The sequence below is a fragment of the Podarcis pityusensis genome (assembly GCF_964106645.2).
Source record: "Podarcis pityusensis genome assembly, chromosome: Z".
NCBI classification, from domain to species: Eukaryota; Metazoa; Chordata; class Lepidosauria; order Squamata; family Lacertidae; genus Podarcis; species Podarcis pityusensis.
The window spans coordinates 29,716,444-29,741,757 of NC_138044.1; the positions used below are offsets into that span (position 1 = coordinate 29,716,444).

Consider the following 25,314-nt stretch of genomic DNA (forward strand, 5'->3'; position numbering starts at 1 on the left):
ACATCACATGACACGGAAGCATTAATAGCCAATGCTGTCACGTTGTTGCAGAGGTTGCTTTCTGCTGTCTTTATAACTATAGGTTAATATATTGTTATGACACGGCCTTTTCCATTTTGCTTAAGAGTCCATTTTCAATATAACCCAAGCAGGATAGTTTTTCAATATTTAGTCAACTAGGATACTCCTTAGTGCTAAACAATCCTAGGTCACAGTCTAGGGCAGAGGTGGGGAAACTGTGGCACTCCAGATGTTGTTGGACTCCCAGCTCCCATCAGCCCAAGCCAGCATCACCAATGGGCAGAGAAGCTATAATCCAACAACATCTGGAGGATAACAAGTTGCCCACCCTGGTTCAGAGCAGCATTTGTGAGGTGAAGCAGTTCTGTTGCTGTAACAGCAGCAGCATTATAAATGGGTAGGAATCACATTTGTGAACATATTCACTCATCAATTATTTCGTACCTTCCAAGTGTCCCGATTTTCCAGGGTCGGTCACAGAATTACAAAAGTCATCTCAGCTTCTGATTCAGTCCTGGAAAGTCCCTATTTCCCCCACCAGTGCAACCGCTGCTGAGCTTTGGAAGGAAGATGCTGCAAGGTAGCATCCCATGGACTCTCCATAGCTACTGCTGCTGGCCTATTCTCTTGGGCAGCCCATAGCGGCTGTTGGAGAGCAGGCAATGAGGAGAAGCTGCGACTGTGGCTGCCAAGGTACCGCCCTACATGACACACTCACTCTGAGGGACAGGCATTGGGCAGGGTCACCCTGGGTAGGAAGAAAGGCAGTGAGAAATGGAGTTTAAGGAGTCTTGATTTTAAAAAAGAAACACTTTGTGTGTCCCCGTCTGTCAGAGATGGGGTACCTGTAACCCCACAACCGTTACTAGTCTGTAGTTCGCAATTATTCCTGACCATCAGCCATGCTGGCTGGAGCTGGTGGGAGTTTTAGTTGTCCAACAACTTCTCTTCTTCTCTTCTTCTCTTCTTTGGCGATGACTCGTAGCCGAGTAAGATTCTTCCATAAACATGGTTTTAACAGTGAGTCCGTAAGTGACTGTGGAGGCCAATTCTGGATCCACACGTCCTTCCACAGTGGGGACATTGGTTTCCGGGCAGGAGTTGATTATGGTGTGGATTTGCCAAAGCCCATGACACCTTTGGTAAAGGCTGTTCTCCAACTGGAGCGCTCACAGGCTGGTGTTTTCCAGTTGTCAGTGTTTATACTACATTTTTTTAGATTTGCCTTGAGACAGTCATTAAACCTCTTTTGTTGACCACCAGCATTAGGCTTTCCATTTTTAAGTTCGGAATAGAGTAGTTGCTTTGGAAGATGATCAGCAGGCATCTGCACAACATGACCAGTCCAACAAAGTTGATGTTGAAGAATCATTGCTTCAGCACTGCACTAGAGGGTCACAGGTCACCCATCCCTGCAGGAACCAATAACAGTACTTAAGGGAGTGGAGTTATCTGTGAAGTTTCATTGGAAATTACCATCTCTTGCCAACTACAGATTTCCCCTGAGTAGGACAGCATGAAGGAATCCCTCAATATGCACCCAGATCCCTATGTTCAAGGTTTACCTATGCAGGTGTGTTTTCCCCTGTGACATTTCTCTGTATTCCTAGATATGTGCAGCATCCCTCAGCATTCTCTTGCTATGTCTTATCAAAGTTCTTTTAGCTTCTTCTCAGAAGTATTCAAAAAATGTGTTTGCCTGTGCTGAACCTCCATTTTTCATCTCAAATGTGCAAACCTTCTAGAATAGAGATAGGGGAACCTCTGCCTTCACAAATGTTGTTAAACCACAACTCCCATCAGTCCTGACCAACAGCAATGCTAGTTAGGGCAGCTGGGACTCGGCGTCTTGTAAAATTCAGAGGGCCACAGGGTTTCCCATAACTGTTGCAGAAGCTGATTTAATGCTCCTCAGAAGTCCTACATATGTGCTGCTCCAGCAGGCAACATTTGGAGGAGACCCTGTATGCTTCCAATATTATGCTATGTTGCCTGACTATGGAAGAAGGAAGTTGTTGCCTTGACATGCCCAGGGCTGGGGGCTGGGGTGGAGAGAAACCATGCAGAATTCTAAGCAAGAGGCTGCTGTTCCAGAGGCAGGAAGGATGTTGCTGTGGTCCATTACTTCTCTTCCCTCTCCCCCTCCTTCTTCCATGAAAGTGAGCATCTTGTGACCAACCCACCTTGGACAGTGGAAGACAGATAATCACAGGGTGTGCAGTCGCTTAACCCTCTGACAGAGGACATATGTTCTGTGAAATACAAAGTTCTCCATAGAGCTTCAGAAGCACACCTACTTGAGCAATGAATCCAGTGCAAACCCTTCTTCTCATGTTATAATAACCCCTCTTCCAAGCAGCAGAAGTTTAGCTTCTGCAGGGTGTGTGTGTGTGTGTGTGTGTGTGTGTGTGTAAAATCTCCAGTGAATTTCAGAAGGAATTAAATGCTGGAGACTTAAAAAATAAATAAACCATGCACTACCTTGGACTTCTTATATTGCAGCCTGTGGCCAATGACAGTGTAGAAGAGGATTCATGAGGTGATGCTGTTCTTTTGCCATAAACGAGGCACAGAAATGAGAAAAGGGCACTGGGGTCTCCGAACACTGAGAGGGGCTAATCTGAGATGGACAAGGGCTACCTTGGTACGGTTCTCAGTCCCGCTCCTGCATGTGACGCTTTGAATTACATGATTATAGATGCTGCTGGTGACATCCTGCATTTGTGTATATGAAGATGCTCAGCATTTATTTTTTTGCTGCCAGCTGCCACACGCTATCATGCTTTCTTTTAATTCTTCAGTGACAGTCAGCATCTTTTGCCGCTGAACAGAGACAATCCGCTATCAAGTTCCAGCTAGCAATATCGTTATCTTTGCATTCGTCTTCTCCCACCCTCCCACCCCTTGTCTTCCCTCCCTCCCTCTCCTCTCTCATCCGTGATCCCCAGAGCTAGTCAAAAATCCAGCTCTAGAGGCTGGAATAGCAGGGGGAAAGAGGGGCGGCTGGAACAGCTGAAGTGTGCACTGTAATTTCATATTTGTGCCAGCCTAAATAAGTAGATCATTGGGTGTAGAGACTGCCTCTTTCTCCCCCCCCCCTTTCTTTTTCGTAAGTAAGTAGAGACACACTGCACCATTTCCTGATTCAGTGAGCTCTAGAGGGCTGCTGGCTGTGTGCGGCAGGGGAGGTGCTAGAGCTGATCAAGCAGCGTAATTTTATACATTACTGAATCAGTGCAGGGAAAAGCTGGAGGGACAAAGCGTCAGCTCATCTTTGGACTGCATCGTGAAATCCTCCCGCTTTCTCCTCTAGCCATGCTCTGAGAGATCCGTTTCATTTCCCTCACACCCACCCACCCCTCTCTCTTTTTTCCTTTCCTGCTTCCCATTCCTCTTTTTCTCAATATTTTCCCTCCTCCTCCTCGTGTGAACGATAAAGTGGTCTGATGATGGCCCTCGTTATGGAACCTATTAGCAAGTGGATGCCCAAACAAGTAGTGGATTGGATGAAAGGTAAGAGTATTTCTATATTGCAATCTGCCTCTCTCTCTCTCTCTCTCTCTCTCTCTCTCTCTCTCTCTCCTCTCCCCGCTGGCCTTTCATAACCTGCGCTTTAGGCATGATGCATTGTTGTGATCCCAGCCCCTGCTCCTTCCAATGTGCAGAGTTCTCTCAGTTTTGAAGATCGGTATGCTGTCTCATGCAAGCGAGTTGACTGAGAAAGAGGCACGACTGAATGGAGACAGGCTGTTGTTGGTGTGTGCGTGCGTGCGTGCGTGTGTTTAATTTGACACTCCAATGCTAAAGTGCCACTGGAACCTCTTGGCTGAGAGCTGATTGCATGTGTGAGCCCAAACCCTGGCGGGACTGTAGAATGTGCCCGTGCTCTAAGAAGCAGAAGACACCTCCCTCTCCCCATTTAGCCATTGCACAGTGTAATGATCTTATGCCTGGCTGTCTTTAAAAAATGCCCTGATTATCTCTGATGTGTTCGGAACAGGTGATTTGATGCAGTAGGTTGCAGCACTAGTATGCATGTGTGTATGTGTGTGTGTGTGTGTGTGTGTGGATTCAAGCATATATCTAGTGATGGGAGGATGACACCCTTGATTCCTGAGCCATGTACAGGTTGCTTAGAGTCTGGGCTCCCCAGCTTTGCTTGTAGCTTCTCTGTATTTTGTGTCATGCATCCTCCGTGACAATCTCCCCACAACCCGCCCCAGTACTGTGGACAGTGCAGCCCCTGCCATATATGGAGAGTACAACGAGGGAGCAGCAAGGGACACCTGAGAACAACCTTGCAGGAGAAACTCTTCAGGATAACTTGGCAGGAATTACGGATTCCACACACACGCACCCACACCATGCATTGTGTAGTCACTACCACCATACCAAACCCATGTTTTCTATCTGGAAACTCAGCCTATGGTATCAGTGGGCATTAATTTGGACAGGAGGCACTGAAGTACTTTTCTGAACACAATGAATCTTGTTTCTTTTTTCCTGAGTAAGGAGGGGGGTGCAAGCAATAGTATGTATCTGTGGAGACCTACATTGCGAGAAAGGGCTGGCCTTAAGGAGCAAGCTAAGTACTTACATTTTCTGCTTTACAAAATGAACTCTGGTGAAACATTTTCTTTGTGATGTAGGGACACACGGTAACAAGCAATATACTTCTATTTATATATGCATATGCAATACACAGGCCTTCATTATATTGCTGTGTGTGTGTGTGTGTGTGTGTGTGCATATCTGCATGTAGTATTATACTGAAGGGCCATCACCTTTTCCTTTTAAAATTCCTTTACTATTAAACCAGACATTGGTTTGTATGCAATTAATATAGCCCTGATCTCCAAAAGAGATGTACAAAATATGATACACAATATAATTCAGTTCAATATATGGCCCAAGTTGGAGTCCAAAACTGTTTATATTTCATGACATAATTCTACATGGTTATGCATAGGGACAATTTTTGAGTTGGGTGGAATGTACTCCCTGCTTCTACTCTGCAAAACTGCCACTATTCAGACACACAACAGTTTTGTGCAACTCTTCTTGCCAGCAAGATAGTATGTGTTGTGCTGTAACACACTTGTACCCTCAACATAAGCCCTCGTATGGGTGGGTAACATCTGGAGAATCCAAAAACTTGGCTTCTCAAGAATCCATTTCTTGACCCTCATGGAGGGGGTCATTATTCCATTATGGCTAAGCCAGGAAAAGTCTTGAAATTAACAAGGTCTTGGGACACCATTAAAATAGAGCACTGGTGTCTAAGAGGGAAGAATCCTACTGTTTAGCTTTGTTACTGTATTCAAAGGTTTTGTGGGTGTAGAGAAAATGTTACATTTCCAAAACGCAGGTGGTATGATGGAATGGGTCACAACACTACTGGAGGCATGGTTAAATAAATAAATAAATAAATAAATAAATATTAATAATAGTACTTGTTGCTGGATTCCAGATAGATCTTGGTTTTATATTTACAACATAGCTGAGAAAGAAAATCCACCACCAGTGGAATGAGCACTTTTCTCATCCTCTATGTGTGCAAACAGTTTTTTGGAATGACATATAAGGGCACAACTCTTACTTATCCCAAACACTTAGGATTTAATCAGACAAAGTATGATTAAAATTATGATTAAAAGTATGATTATGATAGCAGAGTCCACGTGTTTGGATGCAAATTGTGCCAAATTTATGTGATGCAAGAGGAATTTGGGGGTGAAAAATGCTGTGCAGGAGGGTGCTGAGATCCTGCCTGTCAACTCTTTTCCTTCCAGCTCCAAACCTGCTCCCCCTATTCTCCGAGTCAAAGTTGCAGCAGGAGAAAAGTGTGTAGGGGGAATTCACTCTCTCTCTCTCTCCTCTCTCTCTCTCTCTCTCTCTCTCTCTCTCTCTGTGTGTGTGTGTGTGTGCATGTGTGTTTGTGTAAGTAAGGATTAAATAGCCCCCTTCCCCACCACTTCATAAAAATTTAGCAGTTTACCAGTTTTAACACATGGGTCTGCCACCATTGCAACAAGTTTGACCCTAAGTTGCTTGCTAAAACATGCTATGGTGCGCTTATAGATCTTCTGTGTCTTTATCTCTTTGCACATCGTGATATAACAAATGCAAGGGGATTCCTTTCAGCATTATGGGCTATTATTTCAAAATGAAATTTTGCGTGATGAAACTGGAGCGTGTGTAGCAGCAGACAGGACTTTCCTTCAGTAGGGGGCTTTCTGAGTGCACACAGACATGTAGGCTTCATTTACACACACAAAAGCCCCCTATTGCTCTTGCTACCAACAAAGGATTAGATTTTTCCTTTAGCATTTGCTCCATACCAATGAACAGATATAATGGCATGAGCTATGCAGCCAAACAGGAGAAAAAGGTTCATTAAATATTATCTTGCAGCTAAAATGTTAAGTGTGGCCACTTGAGGACTTGCCCAAATTAGGGCAGAGCTGAAGCTGCTTATCATATTTTGCATGAGGCTCAAAAATCGCCCTCAGTAGCATTGTCTTGTAGCCAAAACTGATTGGTTGTGCTGACCTGCCTGACTTTATTTAGAGGTGTCTGGCAATGCCACCACTATGTTAAGACACAGCATCACAATAACTTCCCATTTACTATGCGATTCCAGATTGGGGGCATCACCCATATGACTCAGGAAGGAAGGAAGAGGAAGCAGCAGCAGCAGCCAAATAGTACTCAGAAAAGTGTAAATATTTGCAGAATCTGAGCCTTGTTTGCAGGCGGGGGGGGGGGTGCTACTCTGCCAAAATTGCTAGTTTTCTGAAAATCAAAACTGGTGAATATTCTACGGAGCTCAGTGCAGATGCACACATTTGTTTTTCTCAATTGCAATCTTACTCCAAGGAAGCAAATGAGTCTTGACAGTATTTAGGATTCAGGTTTGACATGGCACTCCTCTATGGGAGTTTCTTTGATGCAACACCCAGGATGTCCTTGTTCTGGGAAATCATTTTAGCTTCTTCTTTATAGGCTTCCCATGGGTATCTGTTGACTCTTCTGTTTCAGAAGGCTTTCAACCAGATCCCACCACCCCACACCCCCTTTGCTCCTTTCAGGATAGCTTAGTTGCAGAACACCTGCTTTGCCTGGCAGAATGGAGGGACAGGGGAGAAATCTGATTCTGTTCTCATTTCAGTATGAACTTACCTAGTTCCCAAACCGAAACATCCATCATTAGAAATTTGCACTTTTCTGAGTTTTGCACTCCAGTTCTTCCACCAAGCAATGTGTAGAACAATCCGTATACTCAGGTAAAGTGTGCAACAAAATGTACATATTGGAGGAACTAGCATTTAAAATCCATTATACATTTGCAAAAAGTGTGCATATTAGGTAAAACTGCACACAAAAATGCACATCTTAGAAGAAATTTGCCCTAAAATGCTGGTTTATTTTCATAACACACACACACACACACACACACACACACACACTGATGTGAAATTTTAGAGAACTGAGCTAAATGCAGGAAAAATGAGGAACTGAGCATCTATTCAGCATATCCAGTTTAAAAAAGAAGCCAGTGGCAGGGGATGGAAATGTATCTCCTTGCATCTCCAGGTGTTGCTGAACTACAACTCCCATCATTCCCAGCCAGTTTAGCCAAGGGTAAGGGATGATGGAAGTTGCACTCCAACAACATCTGGGGACCCAACATAGAAGAGCATTAGAGTAGACAACACTGGGCTAGAGAGACAAGTGGTCTGTCTTGGTATTAAGGCAGCTTACAATGTTCCTCCTCAGTGTAAGTTTGTTTGCTTTTTTAATTTACTGCTGTATCTTTCATTGTGTTTTTTAAAACTGCTGTATTGTATATATTGCTTTTAAATTTATGGTCTTAGCTGCCCTGAGCATTTTGCTCTGGAGTGGAAAGGTAGGATAATAGATAATTGCCAACATAAATAAAATGCCTGTGTGTATGGCTGCTGTTAAAAGGCATGGAAAACAGGGCTAGTGGAAGAGAGAAAGGAAAGTTGTCAATCCATGTCCACTAGTATTGCGTGCACCTCTGAGGGGTCAATGGCTTATAGAGCAAAGTGGTGGTGGTGGTAAGGTATAAAAGGTAAAGGTACAGGACCCCTGACAGTTGCACACCCCCCCCAACTAATTCAACTTCTACATTTTGCAAACCTGCTCAGATAGTCAAATGATGAGGCTTCCTTGTTTCTCTCTGTTGAGACTTCATTCAGGTTAGAATTAACTAGTGTGAACTCATTCAGATTTCCAAAATTTATGTCTCCTTGCAGTGCATTCTACTTATTGTAGAGCCCCATCTTTGAATTTTCCTTATCTCTTTGAATCCTAGTCCAGTGAGCAGTTCAAGCTTTGTTCAGCTTGTAAGTCTAATCCATGGGTAGGCAACCTAAGGCCCGGGGGCCAGATCCAGCCCAATAGCCTTCTAAATCCAGCCCACAGACGGTCCGGGAATCAGCGTGTTTTTACATGAGTAGAATGTGTCCTTTTATTTAAAATGCATCTCTGGGTTATTTATGGGGCATGGGCCTGCTGGGTCCAATTCAAGGTGTAAGTACTAACAAACCCCTGGGATCGAAGTATCCCCAAAAGCATGTTCTCCAATATCAACCATCTCAGACCCTATGATCAGCAGAAAGTCCTTGTTGGTGGTAGTGTCACCAAGTGCTGCCCAGTTGGCCCTGACCTGCGAAAAGGGTTTTAAAGTGGTGGTCCCCCATTTGTGGGATGCCCTCCCTTGTGAAGTGCATCTCCCCACCCCCTTTCAGGAAGAATTTTAAACCAATGCTGTTTTCCCAGGCATTCGATGATTGAACATTTCTGTTCCTAGCACCTTGAAAGTATTATCTGTGCAAGTATGTGATTGTGTTTGGTTGGTTTTGGATAAGTTGTTTCATTACTATTTTGTTATTTTATTGCTGGTGTGTTTGCCGCTGCCCTGTGCATCTTTGGGAGGGAAGGTGGGATATAAATGCAATAAATGAATAAACAAGCAAACAAACTGAGATGCAGTGTGACATAAACAAGAGATTTCACCAAGCACAGGACAGAGGTGGGTGTGGATTCCATGACAAGGTGGCTGCAGATTCACCATGCTGTATTAAAAAATAAGAGATGTTAGCATCATCATCATCATCATCATCATCATCATCATCATCAATTTATTAATTACCATTCACACAATTGCTTCAAGGTGATACACAATTAAAAATGGCAAAACAACAACAGTTAAAAAAAACACCCCCCCCCAAAACAGCTGATACATTTAAAACAAAGCTAAAGCAATGCAAAATAGACACTCATAGCAAAGACTTGATATCCGGCTGCGAAAACCTGTTGGGTGGGGGAAATTGCCTTCAGTTGTTTCGGGAAACCGCAGACAGTGTGCACCTGCTGTATCCCGGCAAGAAAGCTATTCCAAAGAACAGAGGTAGCCACCTTAAAAGGCCTGCTCCAAATATCTTCAAAGTGGGCTTCTGAGATCTTTGGAACTTGCCGGAGATCATTAATGTTCACATATAAGCCTATTCCAGGGCAGGAACTGGCAAGAGTTGGCAGCTAAATGTATTGCATATTCATTTTACACACACACACACACACACACACACACACACACCCCTTCTCAAATCTTCAGGCCTCCCATAGAGCAACAGAAGCATTGAAGAAGACAATAGCAATGAGCAGGAGCATGGTGGGTGGTCTGGCTCCTCAGAGGCACAAAGGGCAACCTAGATTGCCCATCTTTGCATCATACCCCTGCCCACAATTTTTTTTTTTTAATGCATTGCACAAACACACACACATGAGAGGACACATATCTGCATAAAATCTGCATGTACTAATTGATATGTATACACACCAATGGGCAGTAGATAAATTGAATTGAACTGAACTGATTTGAATTAAAATGTACAGATGCCAAGTTAGAAATGGTTACTATAATTTAGACCTGAGCTTGACTTCCTGGACACCCACTGCTAGAAAGAGTAGATCAGGTTGGCCAAGGGTTTGACAGTAAAAGGCAACTTAATATGTTCTCATAACCAGTGTGTCATACATAAGACTCCTGGTTTGAGCCCCATGGCCACTCAATAAAGTATTCTTTCTATTTTCCTTTTGATTCCCTGGGCATCTGAGAATCAACAAATAGGGCACATGCACCCCCCCTTATATATGTCTTACAAACACCCTCTGATTTCCACATTGCAGATGCCCTGCAAAGCTTGTGAGATACAGTGGTACCTCAAGTTACAGACACTTCAGGTTACAGACGCTTCAGGTTACAGATTCCAACAACCCAGAAATAGTACCTTGGGTTAAGAACTTTGCTTCAGGATGAGAACAGAAATCGTGCAGCGGTGGCACAGTGGCAGCAGGAGGCCCCATTAGCTAATGTGGTACCTCAGGTTAAGAACAGTTTCAGGTTAAGAACGGACCTCCAGAATGAATTAAGTTCTCAACCTGAAGTACCACTGTACTTTGAGAAATTATTTTTTTTAAAGGCTCCTTCTATACAACTTGTTTCTGAGATTCCAAATAGCTTTGTACTACTGTATGTGCCTTTGTATGCACAGAGCAAGCAAAATGATGGGGAAGTTTCAGCAGGTGCACTTGCAGGAGTGGTTGTGACTTGCACAGGAGGTAGGTACAGGGGACCCTGGGGTTAGAAGAAGTACAAAACTGATCCCTAAAAAGTGGAGAGGGCAAGAACCCCAAAGCAGCAATGACGACTTGAGCATGTTCAGCTTCCAAGGGATGCTGATTAAGACCCCATCTGCACTGTACATTTAAAGCAGTTTTCTACTTTAAATAGTCATGGCTTTCCCCCAAAGAATCCTGGGAACTGTAGTTTGTTATGGGTGGCAAGAGTTGTTAGGAGGAGACTGCTAGTCCCCTCACAGAACAATCCCTGGGGAAGGGTCGTTAGTTAAACCACGCTGGGGGTTTTGATTCTGTAAGGGGAACAGGTGTATTGTAACAACTCACAACACCCTTAGCAAACTACAATTACTATGATTATTTGGGGGAAGCCATGACTGTAACAGTGATAAGATACAGTGGTACATTGGTTCTCGAACTTAATCCATTCCGGGAGTCTGTTCAACTATCGAAACCATTCGAAAACCAAGGCGCGGCTTCCAATTGGTTGCAGGAGCTTCCTACACTCAAGCAGAAGCCGCACTGAAGAAGAAGAAGAAGAAGAGTTTGGATTTGATATCCTGCTTTATCACTACCCTAAGGAGTCTCAAAGTGGCTAACAATCTCCTTTCCCTTCCTCCCCCACAACAAACACTCCGCGAGGTGAGTGAGGCTGAGAGACTTCAGAGAAGTGTGACTGGACCAAGGTACCCAGCAGCTGCATGTGGAGGAGTGGAGACGGGAACCCGGTTCCCCAGATTACGAGTCCACCGCTCTTAACCACTACACCACACTGGCTCTCTCTGTATGTTCGGCTTCTGAAAAATGTTCACAAACTGGAACAGTCACTTCCGGTTTGCAGCGTTCGGGAGCCGATTTGTTCAGGAGTCAAGCCGTTCGATAACCAAGGTACCACTGTACTGGTTTAAGCAGATGGGGCAGATGGGGCCTGATTCATACCTCCCACAACAGCATGCAAATTGAAATTCAGTGAACTGTCATTTGCTAAGGGTGCTGTTGTGATCGGGTTCTGCTTTGGGGCTCCCCAGAGGCCTCTGGTTGCCCATGGTGAGAATAGAATTCTGAACTAGATGGGCCAGCACAGTGTTTCCTAGGTTCTTAAGATATATTCTGTAGCTGTTCTATTGCATTTGCTGATCATGTGAGATGGCAAAGTGCACTTTGATGTTCCATCTGCCCCTGAGGGGGTCGAGGAGTTATAGTCTAACAAACTGCAATTTCCCAATTCCCACTGTGCAGCTTCAGGGAGTATGCTGGCATTTTAGCTTAGAGAGAAATCCCTGTTTGCCGTGCAACCTCGTGAAGAACATAGCACAAGAACTTGAGCCTGCTGGGTCCATCTAGTCCAGCATCCTCTTCCCAGGTTCCTGTGGGAAGCCCTAAAGCTGTTGTGTTCCCACCTGAAGTTTCCAGCAACTGGTATCCAGAAGCATTACTGCCTCTATGGAGGCAGCACATAGGCATCATGGCTAATAGCCACCAATAGTCCTCTCCTCCATGAATATGCTGAAACCATGTGACCATCACGGCCCCCTGTGGGAGTGTGCTCCCTAGTTTAGCTATGTGCTGGAGATAGTAACTGTTCCACATGGTTTTGCACCTCTATTCAGCAAAACCATAAATTTTCTTGGAAGGGCCATAGCACAATGGCAGAGTCTCTGCTTTTCATGGAGAAAGTCACAGGGCCAGTGACTGGCATCTCTAGGTAAGCTCCCTGCCTCAAACTCAAGAGAGCTGCTGTCAGCCTGTGCAGGCAGCAAAGAGCTAGATGGACCAAGAGTCTGGCTCGGTATAAGGCAGCTTCCTATGCTCATCACATTTTTATATCTATATAAATACATGCACACAGATGGTAACTGCGCTCCCCCCCAAAAAAATGTTCTTTGCCATCAAGTAGCACTTGAAGTGAAATACTGCAGAATAAAATGACAGCTAACTATTAAACAATGTTTTAAACTGAAACCACCGGAAAATCAGGGCCAAATCAGGCACAGAGTTATATGGATCTTTGTATCTCAGATGCAGATTTTTCAAAATGCAAATAACTTCAGCTGGCGTGGTGGTGGAGGGGTCTGATAATCAGCAATATCAGAGCAATCACAGAAGGGAAATTCTTGCAGCCATTGCAGCAGTTCTGAGGACAACCCTTCTTCTGAAACCATTATTTGTTGCAGGGAGGGGTTGGGAATCCCCCACAATAGACCTCTGGAATTCCAGCCCCTACCCAGATTGTGGCAGCATCCTGTCTGCTTCCAGTAATACATTTTTAGGCATGCTTATTGTTAAATGAAATGTATAAGTGTGTTGTTGCTGCATTTATTTTAGAATCACAGTTGCAAAATTTCATTGAGAATTGTGAGCAGCCAATTTTTGTTTTCCTTCAGATGTGTTTCTTTTGCAGTCAAGAGAGCACCATATGTGTATAAATGAATGGTTCTGTGTGTGACATCACAATGTTTCAAGTTAAACAGCAACAAAATCAGTTGTGGTTCTCGGCAGCCTGCAAGGTGATTAAACAGCTGTGTGTGCACGTAAATATATAAGATCAGCTCCTTCTTAAATGCACCTTTTAAAGTAATAGCCTCATATGGAGTCATTTATTCCAAGTCCTGCTGATTGATAGCAGTGTTTTGCCTGCCAAAAGCTCTGGAGGTTCCAGTGATAATGAATGCTCAGCTATAAATGCCCCATTTCACAAATGCAAAACCCAGTTTCTCACCCTCATTCCTAATTCTACCTCCCCTCCTTTCTCAGCCAGGCTGCAGCCACGAAGAAGAAAAATACAAGCAAATTCAGTTGGTAAATTGATTAACCATGTTGCATTGATCCTTGCCCAGAATAATTACATGTTCTCAGCAGAAGGGTTTTCCTTAGTACGTAATTCCCTGGTTCCAATAGGGTTCATAAAAGGGGGGGGGGGTAGAAGGATGGGAGCAGGGAGCAAAGATGCTGATGACGTGAATGGGCTTGTTAACATTCACCTCATGCAGCTTCTGGCAATCCCTTCTTCAGTCTCTCTCCTTTGCCTCTCATTAAGTCACTACCTGCTTTGTAGCAATGTGTCATGGAAAGGGAGTCTCCGAGATTTGCAGAACGCAGTGCATAAAAATGGTAATGCACCACGGAATGCCAGACCAGGAATGGGGCAGAAATTCAGTCCACTTCACATTTTAAAGGGGAACCTACCCGCTTCACTCTTCCCAAATCAATAAGCAAACTGAAACATAGCCACCCTCCAAAATCTGCACTTTTCTGAATTTTCAAATGCAGTTCTGTAGCCCAGTGATGTGTACAAAAATGGCGAAGCTGGGGTAGAGTTTGCATTAAAATGCACATACTATTGAAAATAATGAACACAAATGCTCTGCAAAATAGTGAATATTAGGAGAAAGTGCATACCTAGGACCACAGGAAGCTGCCTTATACTGAGTCAGATTGCTGGTTTGTCTAGCTCAGTATTGTCTACACTGACAGCCAATGGCTCACCATGATTTCAGACAGGAGTCGTTAACTGGAGATGCTGGGGATTGAACCTGGGATCTTCTGCATGCAAGGCAGTTGCTCTATCACTGAGCTATGGCCCTTCCCCAGGTATATATTAGGAGAAATGCTGGTGAATTTTCATGAGGTCTACCTATCTATCTATCTATCTATCTATCTTGCAAACCACTGTGGACAACTGAACTGAAGATTGGAAAAAAGGAGATTCTGGGAGAAACCAAAATTGACATATTTGCCCCTTCCTCCACCAGAGCACATTATACCATATTCTCGCCAAGCGGCTTTGTATCTGCTATTAGTTCCTTCCACATTTAATCCTCTCATATGCACTGTGCCATTTCTGTTTACTGAGAGCATATTCACATGAGAGACCTAAAACAGCTTAATTGTCATTCCCGTTTCCCCGGGAATCCTGGGAATTGTATGCTTTTGGGGGGAGAAGATGGGTAGGGATATCTTAACAGCAAGCATCTCACTGAACTACAATACCCAAGGTTCTCTGGAGGTAATCCCATGACCTATAAAAGTGGTATATTGGTTTTAGACCAGTTGGAGATGATTATCTAAGCCCTTAGCTGCACTGCCCAACATATATTGATGCTGGTAGTGTAGCTAGGAGTGAGATAAGCAGTTCCTAATTGGAGATGGTTATCACGATCGGTTCTCCTGAGATAATTATTCTTTAAATGTGCACTAAAGAAAATTGAATGCACAGTTGACTGGTTAAGATAGGAGCAGGGAGTGACACCCCTGTATAATGAGAACCTGAGAGCTGAACCATACTGGCAGCTTATCAGGTGCCATCTTCTTTTACCTGTGGTTTGTTGGTCTGTTTGAATGTAATGCCCAACCTCCAAAGGGCTAGGCCTGGACATTTTCGAGCCTGAAACAGAAAATCCAAATAGCAACTCCTTCTCTAAAATATAACAATAAATAAGGCCTCTGGGAGCTCCTGGTGACAGCAGGCAAGGCTATGAACTGTCTATCCCCCTCCCCCCATAATTACCCATAATGCACCGGCATAGTACTGCTCTAGTCTAGAACAAGAGTGGGTGCTGAATTCCCTTCTAGACAAGCTTCCAGGAGCCACATGCCACATGGGTGGGGCCAGAGGCAAAAGTGGGTGGAGCAACAAATGCAAATTTTGCCTTTGTACAGCATGCTAGTTTTCACACACTCTTGCACGGACCTCTCTCGGTTCTCCATCAAGGAAAGCTAGAGTCATTATCAGAGTTCATGGACACATTTCAGCCAGGCACAAACACTCAAGAAAAGTGTGAAGCAAGTCTGGTGAAGGGTGTAGCTGGGGAGGATCTATGCAAGTCTAGCTTAAACACAGGAAACCATAAGAAGGGAGAGAAGAGACCTTGAAGTTGTCCATCAGCTGTGAGAGCCTGGACAGCAGACCACGCAGGTACACAGGTGATCTAGCTGCTTCCCATCATGGTGAGATGTACTGAATTTCTGTGTACATTACAGTAATTATTTTGAATCAGGCATCTATACATATAAGATAGTGTATTAGATAGTGTATTCAAATTCCATGCAAATCTGCCCCACCTTTTTATCTCTTATTTGGTGATGTGAACGATGGCAATTACGGTAAAATAAGTATTGCAGTAGCACACCTCAAGACCTTGTAAGAAGACATATCTGAACGTTAAACAAGTCAATTCATGCCTGTGAAAGGGGATAGGGGCTGTAGCTCATTGGTGGAGAATGTATGTTTCATGCAGGTCCTCCCTGTTTCAATTCCTGGCATCTCCAACTAAAGAAGAGATGGGAACCCAAAGGCCCTCCATATATTGCTAGACTACAACTCATCATCCCTGACCATTGGCTGCACTGGCTGGGGCTGATGGACTCCAACATCTGGCATGCCACAAATCCCATGTCCCTGATTTAGAGAATCACATAATAAGTGATGGGAAAGACATCTAGCTGATAACTGCCAGAGTTGGCAGTGATGGACTAAATGAAACAATGTAGAAAGCTGTGAATGACTATGGAAGAGAAGGCTGCAGACCCTCCAAGTGTCCCTAATTTCCAAGGACAGCCTCAGATTTATAGAAGCTGTCCTGGTTTTAAGATCTGATCCCAAAATGCCCTGCTTTTCCTTAAGACGTCCCTAATTTTCATCGGAGAAATGTCGGGGGATATGGGGTTATGTGACTCCAACACCAATGATACAACCTTTAGAAGTCATCTGAAGGCAGCCCTGTATAGGGAAGTTGTTTTAATGTTTCATGTTTTTATATATGTTGGAAGCCTCCTAGAGTAGCTGGGGCAACCCAGTCAGATGAGTGGGGTATAAATAATAAAATTATTATTGTTATTGAATAGGACGTCCCTGTTTTCATTGGAGAAATGTTGGAGGGTATGAGGCTCTCAATGGCTACTAGCCATAGTAGCTATGCTCTGCCGCTACGGCTGGAGGCGGTAACACTTCTGAATACCAGTTCCTGGAAACCTCAGGAGGAAGGAGTGCTTTTTTGCTCAAATCCTTGAGGGTTTCCCACGAACATCTGGTTGGCCACTCTGAGAACAGGATGCTGGACTAGATGGGCCATTGGCCTGATCCAGCAGGCTCTTCTTGTGTTCTTACGTTCAGTGTTCCATCAGGGCAGACCAACCCCACAGCTTTTTCTGTGCAAACATTGTAACCTGGACCCTTAATCAACATTGTCTTATGAGATCATCTGTGAGCAGAGGTGAATTAACCTCCCATGCTGCAGACAGAGCAAAGAAAATCTTGCACAGGCAGTACTTTGCTTGGCTTTTCTGTCGACAAGGCTGCTTCTACCCCACCTCCCACTGCTTTCCCCCAAACCTGTGTCTGAATCATAACCAGTACCGTACCTTACAGTAGCACATCTACTTGGTGGGAGAATGTTTTGGCAGGATTATGACAGGCATAGACAGAGGAGCATTCAGCATCTTCAAGCAATACCTGAGCTATTTTTAGGCCTCGTTATTTCCGTGGCAGGGTTTTTAGGAGAGTCTGAGTCTCGGAGGAGGAGCCGGAACCTTAAGTTGAGCAGTCACTGCTGGGCTTGTTAACTGTCTCGAAAAAACATATTCCTCCAAAGCATCATTTAATGCTTGATGCTTATAGCTATCAGCGACAGTGCTTGTGGAAGGATGCAGCCACACTCCTGCTACCTGCACACCTGCTGTTTCCCTAGACAGGGCAGAGGCAGAGGAGGCTGGGGCTGCAGAGGTGGAGCAGTGGGAGCACTAGATTGGCAGTTCTCCCACTACAATCACATAGCCCAGGTCCATCCAGGTAAGTAGCGTGACAGCTCTGCCCCCATGGTATGTGCCACTCCTGGCAGCTGTTTTCACTCTGGGTGGAGCAAAAATCAGGTCTTGGTGTATGTGGTAGCATCACATGAAAGAGCACCTGCACAAAGAAGTTCTTTAGAATGTTAAGAAGCTAACTTCTTAACAGGCCCATTGCTTTTCTATTCTGACTAGCAACAATGCTGCAAGGCATGCTTTTCCCAACCTGGTGCTTTTCAGATGTTGTTGGCCTTCGGATTCCTATGAACTGCAGCCAGCATGGCCAATGGCAGGGCTCATGGGAGGTTCAGTCCGGCATATCTGCAGGCTACCAGGTTAGGAGAAGTTGCTCTAAGGTCTCAACAGAGGTCTCTCCCAGCCTTAATAACTGAGATCCTTTAATTAAGAAGACAGGGATTGAATCTGGAACAGTCTACATCCAAAGCATAGGCTGCATCACTGAACTATAAACACTGAACAGTGCAGAGTTGCAATCTGTGTCCCACATCAGGTGCATGTTACCTACATACAAATGCACAACACAGGATCATAGGAAGGTGTCTTGATACTGAATCAGACTATTACTACCATTATTGCTTATTAAATGTGTATACTGTCTTTATCTGTAGATCTCAGGGCGGTTCACAACATAAAATTACAATTTAAAAAACACAGAATACATAATAAAAAGAAAAACAAACCAATAATCTCCCCACCCTCCCACAACACATTTAAAGGGGAATCAGATGTCAATCAGCCAAAAGCCTGGTTGAAGAGATATAATGAAGGCTCCAGCCAAACCTCCATGGAAAAGCATTCCACAAATGGGGAGCCATTGCAGAAAAGGCCTGCTGTCATGTTGCCACACTCTGGATGTCTTGTGAAGAAGGCACACGAAGAAGGGCCTCAGAGAATGATCTCAGGGTCTGGGTGGGTTCATATGGGAAGAGGTGGTCCTTGAGGTATTGCAGTCCTGAGCCATTTAAGGCTTTATAGGCCAAAATCAGAACTTTGAATTGGGCCAGGGAATCAATTGGCAGCCACTGAAAAATGATGATAGGCTGACCCAAAGTCATCCAATGAGCTTCAGCGGAGATTTAAACCTGGGTCTCCCCCATTCTTAGATGCTCCTCAGTTCTCAGACAACCCTTCAAAGAGAGGCCTATCATCTGTCATGTGGCATGGCCACCCTCTTCCTAAGCTAAAAAAAAAGAGAATTAGGAGGGAGTTTGAGGCTGTGATGTGCTTAAAGAGAAGTTCAGTGGTTGACTGATTAAACTTTAATGGTACGGCTGGGACTATGTTTTGTTTTCCCCAAATCTCAGAGTCTTCTCCAAGCTCAAAAAGAAACAGGATCAGCAGCAACACCCTTTGTTTGATCCCTCGGGATTAGCAAGGCCAGGGACCTATAATTGCTAGGAGCCTAGTACTCTTCCCTTGCTTGGTCAACAAAGAAGAGCATTTTCCCTGTTACCTAGACCTAACAATTCTGCACTTCCAATACCAGAAAGATGAGGCTCAACCAAAACACGCCGGCCTCTGTGTGTTTACTTGTTCCACTGTGTCCAACAAGTCTTACATCTAAGGAAATCTGCAGAGAATTAAAGGCTTACTGTGCAATCTATTTATCCTAAAGTACATATTTTATAAACAGTTTTTCCTAGTATTTTTGCAAGCCATTTCACCCTGAGAGAATGCATTTTATATGTTATTTTCACTGATATACTCCATTTTGTACACATTATTTGGTTGGAGAACTGCACTGCAAAATTTGGAAAAGTATAAATTTCAAAGGAGAGCTGTGTTTCTGACTGATTATTAGCTTGGAAAGCCTGAATTTGGGAAGGTTGCATTGAAATGTGATCTAAACAAACTTCTCCCCATCCTTACTCTGATGCAAATCCTATTGAACTCAGTGGGGCTTACTCCCAGGTAACTGAGGTTAGGAAAGCAGCCTTCGGACTCATCCAAACTTGCGCTTGTCCCATGTTTTATTCCACTCGCCCCGCCACTTTCATCCAGAAAAACACACAGTTTACCACTGAATTGGAACAAACACCAATTGAGTTTTCTGTGGATTTATGTTTGTTCCGATTCAGCAGTAAACAGCAGGTTTTCGTGGGGAGAGCGGTGAAGCAAATGAAAATCCTCTCAGACCCATGCCTAGGAAGCATGGGGTAAGCAAAAGTGTCTTAGTTCTCTTACCAAAACCAAGTATCATCGTTCCAAAAGAAGCCCGCATCTCTGGTAAAATGGCATGCATACCATTTTGCTTGCTTGAGAGAACCACACAGCTGCAGGGAGAACAAGCAGAAAGCAGCTCTTTTGCTCTCGTGTTTAATGACGCTGTGTTAAAATGGAGTTCCTGCTGTAGTCATCACTAAGTCCTGGAATAATAGATAACAGAAAATAGGCCTTGTGTGCCCAGAATATGTTCACTGGGCTTTAGGGCAGTCATAACAGCTTCATTAGGAAGGCGACCTACAAGCCCAGAACCTTTGGAAGGTATGTTATTAGGTGCCAAAAACTCTTCCATGGCATAGCGCAGGGCCACCAATTCTTTTAACCCAGCAATCTGAGCTTGTTCACTTCAACAGGCAATGAAGTCTGTGGCATGTTTATCAGTAACCAGCTTTGACTCTGCATAAATTGCCCCTGAGAACATGTGTCATTGAAAGAGCCAGCAAAATGCTGACAAGGATTCTCAGGCTAACAGCTAGAGACGCAGAAGTGACAGTTGCATCATACTGCTCCTTCTGACACGTGGAACTATTTTTTGTTTGCCTGCTTTGTTTAGGGGTTTCTGCTTTCTTCAGCAGTTAAGAGAAAATTGCTGGTGCGCATCTGTTTGCAGGGGTGGGGGAGAGTCCATCCCACAGACAGAAATGAGATTTAATTTTGGATTCAAATGGGGAAGTTTATGGTGGGATGCACGAGGCTGGTAATGGCAATAAGACCAGGATTTTAGGTTCCTGACAGGAATCGTTCTGGGAACTTCAAACCAAGGTTTGTTCAGCCTGCATTTTTAAGCCTAATTTACACCTCTGCAGATCCAAGTGCCCTTTGGATTTTGCCCTTCTCTGAATTTTGTTCTCGGCTCAAAAAGTCTACCAACATACATTTTAAATGTGGGCTTTAGAATAAAATGTGTTTAGAAAAGTGTACATTAAAAAAGACACATATCCCTGCATACTGAAACCAGGCAGATGTGCCTTCACTGTATTCTTTTTGGCACCTGCTAAAACCACTTTTCTTCAGGCAAGCCTACCCAGATATGTAGAATGTTGACGTGTGTTTTAATCTGCTAGTTTATCATTGACTTTAATTTTTTTTTAAATGTTTTAAATAGTTGCTTTAACTGTTTTTTTCCTGATAATTTTATTTTTATTCTTTTTGTAAACTGCTTTGAGGGGTTTTTTTTTACAATCAAACCTTGTATACATTTCGTAAATAAATAATAAATACATATTTTGTTGATAAAATAGCATTTAAATACTAATTTGTGTATTTATTAATTTTAGCCACACATTAATGTAGAAATGGAATGGAATTATGAATGAATTAAAAATGAAGTGAATCAGAAACAGACTGGCATGTCCAACCCCTATTCCAAACAGGCAAGAAAAAAATGTTTGGGTCAGGAGCATAAATTTTAAAAGAGATTTTGAAATGTTAAACTGTGGCCCTTCAGATGTTGCTGGACTCCCAATTCCCCTCAGCCATGAGGCAACACAGGCAGTGGTTAGGGATGATGGGTGTTGTAGTCTGTTTCTGTTTTATCTGCCATGGCTCAATGGCAGAGGGCCTTCTGGGTAGTGGCCCCCGCCCTGTGGAACGCCCTCCCATCAGATGTCAAAGAAATAAACAACTATCTGGCTTTTAGAAGACATCTGAAGGCAGCCCTGTTTAGGGAAGCTTTTAATGTTTGAAGTTTTATTGTGTTTTTAATATTCTATTGGGGGCCTCCCAGAGTGGTTGGGGAAACCCAGCCAGATGGGCAGGGTATAAATAATACATTAGTAGTAGTAGTAGTAGTAGTAGTAGTAGTATTTTAAGGTTGGATTTGGCCCATTTTTATGAGAAATAATTCTAACCAGGATTAAGCAACAACTTAAGTGGGTATATGACAGCCATCTCCAGGTGACAGAAGAGCTGTCACATGGAAGGTGGAGCAAGCTTGTTTTCTGCTGCTCAGTCATTTTCCCTGCTGTTTCCATCTTCTGTTTTCATTTGCACCACTACTAGAGATGGGAATCTGAAAACTAGTCAACAGAGGATACTCTTGTTTACCTACATGAATTCCCATTATAGCAATACTACTAGGAAGAAGTGAAGTGTTTCTTCAATCAAATTTTTGCCTATGTGACCATCACCTGGCATCGCCTCTGTGATTAGACCGCAGTAATGAAGGGAATTCATGCTAACAAGATTCAGGGGCAACAAGGCAGGAGGCGGTCAGGAAAGCAGGAGAAGAGTTGAGGCAGTGCAGCTTAAAACGCTTTTCTTTCTCTAGTGTACAGTGTTTCCATGGCAAGATATCGTAAAAATGTAGTTCTGGGGCATGGAACATTTAAACCCAAACATTTACCTTCCAGGAGTCACATGCTAGAGGAGCAGCAACTTTGAATTTTACCTTTTGCACAGTAGGACAGCTTTTGCAAGCACTTCTACACCCTTCTCCATTCCTGCCAGCGAGAGGCATTGTCACATTCGAGCCAGGCAAAAATATTAAGGAAGGCTGTGAAGCAGGGCTGGCAGGGTGTGTGACCTGGGTAGAAAGGGAGTACCTGGAGCAGAGAGTCATGGCCTGGAGACAGTCCCATGCAGCCAGATAGAGAGGCTTGGAGGGGAGGGCCTTGGGTTCCCCACTGTGGCACATGATAATTTTTGCTCTTGGGTTATCCAGATAAGAAATGCACCTGATAATCATCTAAATTATTATTTGAAAAGCTGCTTTGCCCTGCTCCCTCTTTTGCTCCACTTTTCACATGCAAATATCTCAACAACAAAACTTTTAAAAAGATAAAAGAAGGCATGTCCTTGTTAAGCCTTAAGAGGCAGCAAAAACTCCTTCATGTTGTGATGGCATTATCGTCAAGCTTTGATCCAGTACTTGAAGAACGATTGATGTTCCATAATTGACAAGTGGCAGTGAACAGTTGGGTATACTTTTTATTTTAAGGACTGCCATTTTATCAGAATGAAAAATCCCTGGAAGTAGACAAAACCATGCTACCCCAAGCAAACACAAAGGCACTCTTCATTTTGCATTCGGTGCTGATAGGATCCATTCCTGCAGATTTTACTATAGTTTCTGGTGATGCTGTGGTCAACGGTAAAGGATGGTGTAGTCTAAAGGATGGTGTAGTCTAAGCAACATATGCAGAGTCAGAGTCCTCATCCCTGTAGCAGACAAGTTTTTCCCTAAGCATTGAAGAAACAACTTCACCAGGTATACTGCAGGAGCAATAGAAATGTTGGAATAGCAAGAACAGCCATGGTGGTAGCTCTAAGTAACTTTAAGGGCAGTGAAGCCTGCATGGATTTCAATATCATCTTCAGAAGTCCTACTTTTTTGGCCCATCATTACAATCTGGTAACCCAAGGGAGTTATGACTGGATAGCTCAGTTGGGTAGAGTGTGGCGCTGATAATGCCAAGGTTGCAGGTTCAATCCCTGCATGGGGCTGCTGCATTGCAGGGGGCTGGACTAGAAGATTGTCAGGGTCCCTTACAACTCTACAATTCTATGATTCTATGAATGCCTTCTCTCCGTATTGGCCTTTAAGAGGTCCTTGACTGTTTTTAAAATGTCAGTTTGCCTTTGGTCAATACAGTGCTTTCAAGTTAATTTTTGTTAACCAGGGTGTATGTGTGTGAGAGAGAGATCATTGGGTGAATTTTTTAATGTGATTTTATGAAAATTGTGTGAACCACATTGAGCGTGCTATGCCTTAAAGGCAGCTTTAAAATGGTGTCAAACAGAACCTCCACATATATATGCAGTATACCTCTGAGTATCATACGTTGGGGAGGTTGTACTTCCACAAATCATTGGTCAATTAAGTTTTTAGTTGACAGTTTCCAAGCATTTTGGCTAGATATGGTTATCCTTCGGAACTTTTAAACCTGATGTCAGCATAAGATTTATACCCTTTCCTTTGATTCTCCCCCCTCCAATATTTTCCTCCTAAAAACCCTATGATGTCAGTTAGGCTGACAGCTAATGATGAGCCCAGGGTCACCCAGTCCAATACTTTAACCACTACACCACATTGGTTTCCAGAATCAAAATGATGAAATAAAACACAGTCAAAGAAGACACCATCCCATCTTATGTCATTATGGTATATTCCTATTCCCCTAGTCTCTGAAGTGCAGAGGAAAGGACCCCTTATGGCTTTTGATCAAGACTGATTCCCCCCCCCCCCCTTACTCCAGCGTGAATGTCAACCTCATCATTAATAGCTCACCACCAAGCAGTGGATGCTCTAACGAGCTACTAAATGGCTCAAATGATGATGTGTTCAGAAGACATTTGTTATAAATGTTTGCTATTTTTAAATTGTTCACTAATGGCTGCAATGAATTATCTTTCCTCTTTCAGAACCATGACCTGTCCAGAGATAGACTTACAAAATCAAGGCATGCAGTGTACTTTGGGCCCTTATACTACACTGACCTAGAAGTTCCTCTTGATTTTTAGATTTGAAAACAGGAGCACTTACATACTCCAGCAGATACCCAAGCTCCAGTCTCATAGTATTTCGTATTTATCATGCATGCTATATTTCATATTCTTAGGGATCACATGCACATAAAGCTGTGCTTGGAATAAACTTGTTTGTTTTAACCAAGTTCACTGAATTTGTTCAAAAATCTCTGAACTACAATTGAAAGTACCTCCCATAATTGTTAGGTGAGCTGAATATGAATTAAGCTCATTTTATGGGAGAACTTTGAATTATTTCTAGATGATCTTCACATTCATTCTCTGACATGTTTTCAATGTTTAAGACTCATCCATGCACCTTTAAACTTAAAGATAATAATTGTTGGAAGTAAATTAACATTACGCTGTGTGTGTTAATCTTTTCTTACTTAAGAATATTTTATATATTTGTAACATTCTGGATGCTGATTTTTGCTGTTGTTGCCTAGGGTCCTTTGGATGAATTTGAATTGAACTGTGAACCAAACTAGAACATTTTGTAAAGGGCTGAATGTGAATTGGAGTTAGTTTCTTTTTGGACATGTTGCACTTGGTGTAGCTTTGGATAATCTGTTAGGATGTTTACCCTTCATCAAAGAGAGACAGAGGCTCGTGCAGTTGGAAGGTGCAGATTTTGGGGGGAGATAGAAAACTGGAGTTGAATGCAGGATGTTCTTTAAAACCTCCCTGGCTATTAACTGTAAGAGGACTAGGGTTTGTTTGTTTGTTTGTTTGTTTGTTTGTTTGTTTGTTTTTAAATGCCTTCCCTTCTCCCTATAGCTATTGACTAAGCTGCTGAGGTTTTGTGGGGTGTTTATTTAAAAACAAAAACAAAAAACTCTGCACACATAGTAGTTTTCTGGACAGATGTTGGTGGAAAGGGGATTGGAGATGGGAGGCAGTTTATCCTGAGCTGCTGGAACTGTCTGCAGCACCCCGTGTGGTAAACCACCAAACTGCAATGGCAGCATCTTGGCGAACTACATTCATCTTGACCTCACATACCCAGCTTGGCCACTGGAACCTCCTGGAACAGGAAGGAGTATAAAGGGCTTCCTGTTGCTTGAGCAGCACTGTCCTCTTGCGTTGTAGTGTGTTGCTATATCCATGGTTATTCTGTGGCCCTTACTT

General features: G+C 43.4%; 1 protein-coding gene across 2 annotated transcripts in view; it reads left to right on the top strand.

Moving 5' to 3' along the window:
* The first annotated feature begins 3,209 nt into the window (after window positions 1-3,209).
* LOC308468814 (connector enhancer of kinase suppressor of ras 2-like) overlaps window positions 3,210-25,314 on the top strand; it is a 317,637-nt gene continuing 295,532 nt past the window's right edge. Inside the window, exon 1 of one of the 2 annotated variants that reach the window (XM_080991239.1) lies at window positions 3,210-3,534. In XM_080991239.1, the coding sequence (XP_080847365.1) occupies window positions 3,468-3,534 (67 nt within the window). In that variant the 5' untranslated portion in view covers window positions 3,210-3,467. The remainder of the gene's footprint in view (window positions 3,535-25,314) is intronic. The other variant, XM_080991238.1, reaches the window with a different exon arrangement.